The sequence below is a fragment of the Haliotis rufescens genome, unplaced genomic scaffold (genome assembly GCF_023055435.1).
Source record: "Haliotis rufescens isolate VD_foot unplaced genomic scaffold, xgHalRufe1.0.p SCAF_5, whole genome shotgun sequence".
Lineage (NCBI taxonomy): Eukaryota > Metazoa > Mollusca > Gastropoda > Lepetellida > Haliotidae > Haliotis > Haliotis rufescens.
The window spans coordinates 7,379,323-7,390,425 of NW_025964223.1; the positions used below are offsets into that span (position 1 = coordinate 7,379,323).

Below are 11,103 nucleotides of genomic sequence, written 5' to 3' on the forward strand. Positions count from 1 at the left end.
TCCGACATATTTTCATGTGTGATATAAATTGTATCTGATTATTACGTACACACATTGACGAGAGCATATGAATATTACTTGTGCTGTGCTAAAAATGAACAGGGGAAATAAACACGCAATGGTTCAACTGGAAATATGTGTGACTTATTAAAAAAAGCTTTGTGTGGTTGTCTAAATACCTTCATGTTACATAAAGATGAACAGTCTCTACCAGATTAGGTCTTCAGCAACCCATGTTTGTCGTAAAAGGCGACTATGCTTGTCGTAAGAGGCGACTAACGGGATCGGGTGGTCAGGCCCGCCGTCTTGGTCGATGCATGTCATCGTATCTCAATTGAGTGGATCGATGCTCATGATATTAATCACTAGATTGTCTGGTATTGACTCGATTATTTACAGACCGCCTTCATATAGCTGGAACATTGCTGAGTGCGGCGTTAAACAACAAACCAACCAACCACACACCTCGTGACTCGATGTTGATACTGTCTCATGCAATACCAGGTACAGAAGCCTATTGACTCGGCCCTCTGCTGTCTGTAGGTTGAATTCCCCGCCGCGGATGTTCAATTGCATTGATTTGTTTATGTTTGATCAAATCACGTGGCGAGCTATAAATAGCACGGCCTCAGAAAGACAACATAGAGCAACACACGCACAGACAGCGACATCACAGACAGCTTGCCATTTTGACGTGAAAACAGGAAAAAATTGTGCTACTAAGGCTTGAAATGTTGTTACCTCCAGAGGTAGACGTATCTGTTTTGGAAGGAGACTTCTCATTAACCAGCTTTGACGTTTTGGACTTCGTCGAATCACAGCAGGTAAAAACATGAAGAAAAGTTTCGTAAAGAAAATAACAACCAAAGCTATTTAATCAAGATGTTAACAGCATGTACTTGGTGTTGACCTAGTTGCTTTGTGTTTCTAGTGTTATTATTTGTTGCGCAACATATAAACCATTGCACGAACCTCTTCGTTTTTAGTCTGGACTTGTCGACACATTTCGAATCACGAGTGAATCGCCACCTACAAGCTAGTGATTAACCCATTCACATTTGTTGGTGCCAAGTTGTCTTCGTTTCACGTGTCTGTCATAATGTCTGTTTAGTCAAAATTCTTTCAGGTTATAAGACATATATGCACGTGATATAGACGGTAGATAATATTTGAATGCATGCCTAGTATTTTGATTATTTTGATTGTGCATCTTCTCTTTTCGGTGGGGTTTGGTCAATACTGGCTACATTTGAAAGAACGAATTTAAATTTCCTTATATGATCAGACGACCTCCCTCAGCCCCAGTAGTTTTCCTGAAAAATTTCCAGGAAATGATCAATCCTGGTGGGATTTTCCCAAGAAGCTAAAAATATCCCTGACGTTGCCGTGAACATTCGTGGCTGCTGGTATTATTCCGAAGCAGCCCTCCATGTTCACGGAAAGTTGCGAGTGGTTTAGACGAGTTGACTGGGCTGGTGTACATCGATCGGCTGAACGCGAATATAGCTGAGCGTACTAGCAAAGAACTAGTAGATCCAGTGTATTGGCCGAGCAGCGCCTGTCCAGATTTGTTAAAGTCTCGATGATTCGTAAATGTTTTGTTGACTCTCCGTTTCTATATTCTAAAGAAAGAGTGTAATTTCACCTTGGGCTTAATATGTTTACCCCATTAACCACTCGGGTAATCTCGGCATATTCCGCCACCCACTAGCTCATTCGTGACCAACTCGTGTTATTCCGGGACAAGCCGAATTGCAGGTTACGGAAACGGGCGAGTGGTGACGAATGTCGAGTCTTCTTGCAGGTTACGGAAAGGGGCGAGTGTTGGCGAATGGCGGGCGGTAGACAGCATCATAACCTGCCTTCGCCATGGGGGTACATGATACACAGTCGCCTGAGTAACCGCCTGGAACCCTTAGAACCGTATGAGGATTATGAGGATTATTATTTAATTAGGGGCGTATAATCACTATTTAGAATAATTATATATATATATATATACCTTAAAGGATTATTTATTTATTTATTTATTTACTTATTTAATCACTATTATTTCCAGCTGTCTCCTTGTTCAAACACTTCCGTCAACACGTTCCTAAGAGATCTCATCCAACAAGGGGTGTCGCAGCCAACAGTCGTCAGCAACAAGGAAGAGTCTGAGACGCAGGAAGAAGTACCTAAACAACAAACCAATGGGAGAGTGCCACGTCATAGAAAAAATTCCCACATCAAAGCTGAGAAAAAAAGACGGAAGAAAATCCACGTGAGCAATAATTATCAAAGTAGACACGTTTTATGTTATCCATAAATTGTGTCTACTTTGTCATCCGTCAACTTCTAAGTAATGCCTGCCAAACAACAAATAATTATTAATATAAGATACATTTAAAAGAATGTGTTCATTTAAATCCGATAATGTAGCAACAAAATGGTCGTGCACAGATATTATGTCACTGTAACAGAAAGTGTGTTGTACACCCAAAATTGTAGTTCTGTACACCAATAAAAATGACACTGTGACGTAATGCAGTTGCATTTGAAGAGATATCTCCTTTCCCCCGGCACTCGATGAGAGAAACATGGTATTTCTGATTCACTCGACACATGAAATATCCTCTGTTATCGCCATGTTAACAGAAGTGAAACGAAGGTGTCACGCGCTGAGAAGGAGCTTGGCGGCGTCAGACAAAAAGGGAGGTAACTCTAATATCACTAAACACGAAGTATATATCGTGAATACAACAGTGTTGGTAGATGATTCTACAATAGGTTATAGATTCTAAACATCATTGGTTTGTTCTCTCTAGGAACAACTCCGCTCGCTTCATGATTGCGTTCCGGCACTGGCGCCGAGCAAGAATGATAAGAGGCTAAGTGAACTCGAATCCCTTGAAGAAAGTAAGTAAACTAAACAATGTGACTGTTAATTCTTGCATGTTTACTCGGCGCATGTTTGGTGTTGTGTGCATGTACAATTTCTAGATGGCCAATACCATTATTGTTGGGCATGTAGATCTTCTTTGTACATAACATGTCGCCATATTATTCCAATGTCATATATTCATGGTGTCGTCCCGAATATTTTAGCTGGAAAATATATTAAAGAGAGGAAGGTCCGCCATGACACTCGCAAGGACGAGATAGAGAAACTAAAACGGGAAAGAGAAAGTCTGAAAATGGAACTGAAGTGAGTATAGGTATTTGTCAGAAATAACCTTGCATGCCTTCTTTCATGCACCACAAATGACAAGTACACCTTTCAAAAAAGAAAACTCATCACTCAAACTGAGAACTCTATTGCAGTATATGTTTACTCACGCACATTCAGATAAGAGTTGTTTCCCTTGTTTTTCTCATCTCAAACATTTTTGTCCTTTTTATTAGCTGTTTTATGAGATGGGTGACATGTGTCCACTACAAACAGCTGCAGCCAGAATTGTCATAATGATTCAGTGCTAAGATATATCACACCGTTAAGGTATTTCATTCCTATATAGATATGTTGCCGCAAAGTGTTTTTACATTGGAACCACAATCTATTGTATTGATATTCATCATAGACTGTCAGTTTGTTTGGGTTATTTTGGACTTGCCCATAGAGCAAATCATTTCACACATTCTCCAACCACATGAAGCTACATACAAATACATATATGCCGTGTAGGCTTTGTTAATCGCCTGGCCTGCCTGGCGCGTTATACCGTACATTAGTTATGTCTTAGGTGGGGAGGGGCGGTCGGGTAGCCTAGTGGTTAAAGCGTTCGCTCGTCACGCCGAAGACCCGGGTTCGATTCCCGACATGGGTACAATGTGTGAAGCCCATTTCTGGTGTCGCCCGCCGTGATATTGCTGGAATATTGCTAAAAGCGGCGTAAAACAATACTCACTCACTCACTCTCTAGTGGGGAATAAATAAGGAAATGTTGCCTCATAGAAGCCGATTCTTATAATTTACGGACGAATATCAATGAACCCAGACCGTGTACCCCGTTACCATTCCTTTCCGCGTCAGGGTCTGCCGACCCTCCTTTGGATGTCAGCTTTCTCATACGATTCTGATTCATTTCTTAATAGTTACTACCAAGATTCAGAAATTTCGATTTATCAAACGAAAACCTACACAGGACACAGATATTCCTTCAATGGTCCTCCCGTTGAGAGGGTGCTCAGAAACGACTGTATCATCAACTATACAATGGCGCGGCCTGGTTCACAATAAGTTTAGTTCGTTTTCGAGATCTAGAACATCAGTCATGATGGTCTAAGGTGGTCATACCAGAGAAAAAGATATAAATGTAATGAGACTGGAAGGAATATTATGGTTGTCACCCGCATCCATTTGTTTTACACTGTCTCGGTCATAGTCATTCGTGACAAACTCGTGTTATTCCGGGACAACCCGAATAGCGACTCGTGCCCATTTTTGCGACCGGGTTTCCGTCTTAGCGCAAACGGGCATACCTAAAACAATTGTAAACTCGTCGCGTAATGGTTAACATACATTTCCCCATATATTATATATGTTTCAGATGCAATTTAAAGCACATCTGGACATGCGGAATTATACAGTATGATTGAGCATATTTAACTGTGTCTTGGGTATATTTTTAGATGCAAGACATATGTCAAATCAAAAAGTACTTCTGAGGGATTCTTTGACGAAGAACTTGAAATCATACGCGCATTCTGATTGGTTTGTCGTATTTTCGCACATAACATTCATCGATAGGGGGACGAGTCTTCTTGCAGGTTACGGAAAGGGGCGAATGGTGACGAATGGGTTATAGTTTACAGCTACTTGTGACGCTGCCACGTCATCGGTGCGCTGTCTCTCGACATTTTACATCAGCAATGTATACCACGTGTACAGGGGTTGAAAAATTATTAAAAATGTTACTTGACCAAGGGCAAGTATGACCAACATTCTCACTTGCCCTATTTTAAAATGTACTAGCCCAAAATCAAGCTAATAAATTCAGTAAAATGTTACTGCTGCAGAACTGAGAATAAAATTATGAAATTTGAACATCCATCAATAAACGTTCTCTTACGATTGCAAGCGTGTATGTTTGGGTACTTGGAACAAATGGTGCACTTCATGACTTTCGCTGTGTCATCATACGCAACCCAAGGAAACTGGTCTTTTCCACCCAGCGATGAATGTTCGTTTTCGTTTACATTCGTCATACTTTTTATTCTTTGCCGACATACAACTTTCGGAATTTCCCTCTGCCTTCCTTTTAAGTTCGTCCCCACCGCCAAAGAAACTTAAAATAGACCGCTGAGACATGATCGGCCATGTGCGGTACTGGCAATATAAATTGTTATTGCAGATACCCCTCTGGGTGCTAATGAGGCAAAGGGAGGCTACTCTGTCCTTTACTAGCTTACTCATTTGAAACAACAGATTTACTTACAGTGATCCCTCGCTATTGCACTCTTCAATATAGCGCTAACTCGGTTATGGTGTGCGGTAACACATGGTTCCCAAAACTTATATACACTTTTAGTAAACTCAAGTCACTGACACGATGTCATTTCCCCATCGCAAAATCATTACCACCTGTACGCAACACCGGAAATACCAATCAACAAATTCCGCAATTAAATCCTATTATTACTATCTGGTTATAAAAAAAACACGATTGTACCTTGACATATGTTTGTAGCATACTTTATTAATTTTATTTAAAATTTCATTCAATACAGTTTAGATCAATTTTGCCGAAATCGTGCGTAAAGGGGTCGATAGATCGCACAACTCGCTGTTATTTACAGCAACCACGGTCAGCGCCTCGAATGAACTTTAGTTGACAACGAAAAGAAACACATATTAAATAAATGCCATACTTTCACTCGTTAAAAGTTCCGTTTGTTGTAGTTCGACAAAATTATATTTCATCAAAGCTCGGCCTAACGAAGCATCTAAAGTCGGAAAATGTTTCAACCTCGCGTTACAATTTCCAAGAAATTCCATTTCCAAGAAACTTGTGCCATATATGGAAGTGTTAACAATGAAACAAGCCTGGTTCTCGTTGTTGACCTGCCTGACATCGAAATGTATTAATCCCATTGATTGACTGGCGTAGCTGTATGCAAATTACATTGTCAGTCTGGGACACTAACAAAATATTAGCCAATCAAAAAACCGTAACATGATCACATGATTACATTCGCGTGAAACTTGACCCAGTTCATTTTGTGTGCTCTACTTGTCCACGGGCATGCTAGAAAACGTATATTACACGCCCGACATCTAAACCTTACTTGGCACGGGCGTCGGGCAATGGTATTTTTCAACCCCTGCGGGCCGTGTATTAATTTGTTGCACCTAATGTTTTCTTGTCATTCCGTGTATCTTTACAATTCTTTCAGCACATTCCAAGCTGCGCTACCATCCTCGGGGTTAAAGGACACCCGTCAAGATTCGATTCTAGATCGTTACGACGCTTACACCCGCCGGAAGTTCACAGAGACGTGGCGCTATGGCCTTGTATCCTTATAGGGCCGGTGATGTTTTTAGCCGGGCAGTGTTTTTTCTTCAAAATACGATAACCATGTCGTGCAGAGATAATTCTGTGGTTTTCTGTTGTTGTTTGTTTTTAACGCCGCATTCAGCAATATTCCAGCTATATGACGGTGGTCTGTAAATAATCGTGTCTGGAGCAGACAATCCAGTGGTTAACATCATGGGTTGCTGAAGACCTATTCTAACCCGGATCTTCATGGGTCTGAAATTATTCTGAATCTAAGTCAGGGATCATGTTCAGTTAGGGATTATGAATATGTTTTGTAGTGAAGACTGACAATGTCCTAAAAAAATCCCCAAACCATGATCCTTAACCTTTTTTTGTTCAGATGGAATAAAACTACTAAAATACGAAGCTCCAATATTGTATTAGTGTTGGTAGTGGGGAGGTTCAACAGAATGCTTTCTATGTTTACCTTAGGTCATGAAAAAGAAACAACAAAAACAATACATGATACATCAATATGTGTTTTACTCTTTTGGGTCCATTTTCCCGAGGCAAGTGAGTTAACTGACTTTAAAAGTTCAGTTTCCACCCTTGCCGAACTAGGCTGGAATTCCTTGGCTCGATCGTAGCGCCACCAGTGGCTATTACGAGTAATGCCTTTTCTCTGTCTCTCCTATTGACCAATCAGATTCAACCTCTCGTATCACTTGCATTTGGTCAACAAAACGGTGGCGCCAAGTCAAGAGGATCTGATCGATAATCAAGATCTATATTGTGATCAAACGAGTCTTACATCGCGAAGTGCATCAAATCACGTGAGCACCTTGATTAAAAACATGAAAAGATATAGAAAATATCTGTTGACAACGAGTTAGCGGTGCACATGCTTTGCAAATCCTGCAGTCGACCGAAATCTGCATGACACTTTACGAACCGGATTTCGATTTCGGTGCGCGATTTTGATTGGACTATGCATAGACTCGTTAGTCCAGCCAAAATGTCACTCCGTAATCCCAGCCTAGTTCGGCAAGGATGGAAACTGGACTTTTATAGTCAGTTAACTCACTTGCCTCGGGAAGATGTCGACTGGACAACTCGATGAGTAGCGTCTTGTGAAAAAAAAATCTACTTCAATGCTGTTTCGGGCAGCTTCTAATTTGCATATATTCATATGCTGCACCAAGTGAGTCAGAGTCACATGTTGCACGACCTCATAACACTGATACATGTCTAATACAATAAGCCAGAGCATCATTCATTGCAGTAGAGTGTATGTATGTGTGATGCCTGCGTTCGGTCTGTAAGTAAAGATTTGTAAAGAAATACTCGTATGCAGGCTGAAAAGGCTACACTGGGTAATTACCTAGTATTGTTTTACAGCTTGGTTATCGAATTTCTCCATGCGTGTTTGTACGCAAGGTACGTAGTGGTGATTAAATATGCGTATTATACGTAAATACGCAACGTATCGGGAGCTGTGAGTGTACATCCATGATATTGTGGGACATGTCTCCTTAACAGCATTGCAGTATGACCGGATTGTAGGCAGGAAGCTTGCAAAATCATATGCCGAGCAGACAAACACCAGCACGGCGGAAACCTACATACAGAGCCTGATGAAGTGGACTGGGTCCTGTCTCACGCTCACCAATCTCAGACCAGGTGATACCATCCTTGTGTACACAGGATATATTCTCCAACCTCTATTACAAATAATTCCTTTTTTTGTCATAATATCCCATTCGTCAAATTCGCCACAATTCGCAGTGCAGAGTTGCGTCTTTTGGGCGAACACGAAACCAATGATGGTGGCTAGAGTCCCAGATTCTACCGAGTCAGCCCCATACTATGCCAGTGGGGTTCACGAACGTAATAAGCGTTTAAGACCTGCATCCTACAGCATGATATAGCCTAAGCGCTGTTCAAACCAGCGTTAAAGCAAACCCATTTATTCACCCACTTACACACCTTGTGTCCCAGGCGACACCCTGGAACGTGGTTATTTCCAGAAACAGCCATGAATTAGAGTTACGTCCCTTGAAATGAGGCCCCCCCCCCCCCCCCCCCCCCCCCCCCCCCACACACACACACACACACACACACACCCACACACTCCTACAAGCACCCTTGCTCATTTTGCGAGCGATTTTGCGCAATAGTGGGGAAGATATTTGCAAAACAGTGGGTTAAATAATTGTTTTCTGTTCACTTGTAATAATTCCCCGCATAACCTGGTCTGTAGTCACGGATAAAAAATACACCAGTATTCGTTTTGCTGAAGCACATGCATTTGCACAAGTTAAACTGGCCTTTCAGTCACGCGCCCATTAATAACAAACGAGGCAACATTGCACTGGGGCAACAATTTATGTACTTATGGCACTGTATTGCAGCGGTCATCACCGGCCTCCGGAACGTGTCCACTAGCACAAGCATTCTGGTCAGCCCAACCGCTGTCAAGCAAGAGCTGGCCCTCTCCATGCAACAGCATGTGTCCACTACATTACCGGCGACTGCAACTACGTCTGTGGTGACTACAGCTGCACCCACGGCTGCAACTACAACTACAACAAGCACGTCAGCTTCGTATTCTCCATCGTCATGACCTAGGTTTGTGGAGGCTGGGCGTGGCTCACTCACCTCCATGAGGGGATCGGAGGCGTTCAAGAATATTTCACTTACTTGGTGTGTGTGTTTGGCTGCTTGTACCAGTCCGGGCGTATTTCCACTGAGATTCCATGCCACAGTTTAACTTGCATACCCCACTCAGACGACCGTCTCTGTGGTTAAATGGCAGAGTGTTCACCGGGTGAGCGGAAGGTCCGGGATTGGATCCCCGGTCGCGTCATAAAAAAAGACGTTAAAAGATGGTACTTGTTGTTACCCTGCCTGGCGCTCGGCATTAGAGGGCTAAAACAAGGACTTGACAGCTCGGAGTCAGTATAGTGTGTCTGAGTGGGTATTCATGTTAAACTGCCGCATGGTATCTCAGTGGTCTAGCACTATAAATAGGCATTAGTCCGGACTAGTATACAAGCAGCCACACACACACACGTGCATGTACGTCGTTATTTAAATGCAATAATCTTGGACGGGACGTTAAATTCCATTTCACCTCACCTCATCCACTGAGACACAGACATTAGGAGCCGGCCACTATACGTGTTTCAGCCCCATCAAGCCGAAAGCCGGCAGGATAACATCTAGGACAACCATTTGGTATGATGCGGCCGGGGATGGAACCACTGACCTTCCGCACTCCGAGCAGATGCTCCACCCACGAGACCACGGAGGCGGTCACTTCAGGACAATCTATGTGGACTGTCGATATCTGGGACTGAAGGAACAATTCAAATATTACCCATATGGGCACGAATGAAGGTGATATTATTTTCAGTAACTCCCATTCTGCACACAAATGTTGTGACGTAACGTGAACGGGTCCGTGCAATAAGCTGGGCTCCGTCTCTTCATATCACAAATTGACGACGAGCATTGAGAGACTGGAAGCAGCGACCTTTAAAAGAAGGGTTCTCAAGTCTCCACGCAAAATCGTATTGGTGTAAAAAGTCCGATTTTAATTAGATTGACTCAATTTGACAATCAGGAATCCCACATTTTTTAAATACTTTCTCCGAAACATGACAATGGGTAATTTCAAGTATAACCCTCAGCTGGAAATATTTTCTGGAATTTGGGCCACCAAGAGCCCACATAATATATCTGTAAATGCTGGCTAAGTTTTTCTATGTCAGGCCTGTCATTATGTTTGCTGTATCATGAAATTCTACCATCGTTTCCTTCCATCATATCGACTTGTTGACGTTTATATATTTTTGTTCTTTGGGATTGAACGTTTCCCCCTGTTATGTAGTGATGTGTTATTTTTATATGCCTATACAATGCTGTGTTATACAAGGTGTTTGTCCCCCCATCTACTGCCCAACACAAAACTTGACCTGTCTCATTTTTTTGAGAGAACCAGTGAATCGGTGAAAATGACTCCCTGATAAGGTTCTTCAGAAACGAACACCTACGTTTTATAACATATATTGAAACCCATTCATTTACGATTATTGTAATCCCTTAAATTGCAATTAAATTAAAGTTGAACTAAAACCACAAAGTATGTAATATTACGTTTTTATCTATGTTCTACATTTTTCTCAAGTGTTATATTGAATATGTTATATTATTTATTTTGCATATACAATTCGACCGGGGCCGTGATTATAAGAGTTGTGGGGTCATTTTTTCCCGCGGTACTTGTTCATCGCCAGATGGATCATATTTACATTTGGCTTCCCCAAGCAGAAGTAATAGTTGATGGTTAATTCCTGCCAACTACACTTCGAATCTAAATACAATTGCCCCGTTCCACAATGCGAGCTCAGCGCTAGTCGTAGCCCTAAGATAGCTTTGTGAAACCTGGTCATTAGTCACGAAAAACAACCATGAATTAGAGTTACGTCCCTTGAAATCACGTCCGCTTCTGCAAGCACCCATATTTTGCGCCATGGGGAAGGTATTTGCAAAATAGTGGTTAAATAACTGTTTTTAGCTCAAATGTTGTAACAGTTCTCCGTTAAACCTGGTCTGTAGTCACGAAACAAATAACAATACACCA

The 11,103-nt window shown here is 41.9% G+C and overlaps 1 protein-coding gene across 2 annotated transcripts; it reads left to right on the forward strand.

Moving 5' to 3' along the window:
* Positions 1-493: 493 nt before the first annotated feature.
* On the forward strand, positions 494-10,349 carry LOC124116579 (carbohydrate-responsive element-binding protein-like). Of its 2 annotated transcripts, none has more exons than XM_046477964.2 (8): positions 494-824; positions 2,060-2,263; positions 2,808-2,898; positions 3,088-3,187; positions 6,376-6,493; positions 8,006-8,138; positions 8,870-9,086; positions 9,648-10,349. In XM_046477964.2, the coding sequence occupies exons 1-7, from the start codon at positions 732-734 to the stop codon at positions 9,079-9,081; spliced, it is 951 nt and encodes a 316-aa protein (XP_046333920.2). In that variant the 5' UTR covers positions 494-731; the 3' UTR covers positions 9,082-9,086; positions 9,648-10,349. The 2 variants fall into 2 exon arrangements, 1 of the variants encoding a protein (XP_046333920.2); XR_006858129.2 differs by having other exon boundaries at positions 495-824; positions 8,870-9,161.
* The last annotated feature ends 754 nt before the right edge of the window (positions 10,350-11,103 follow it).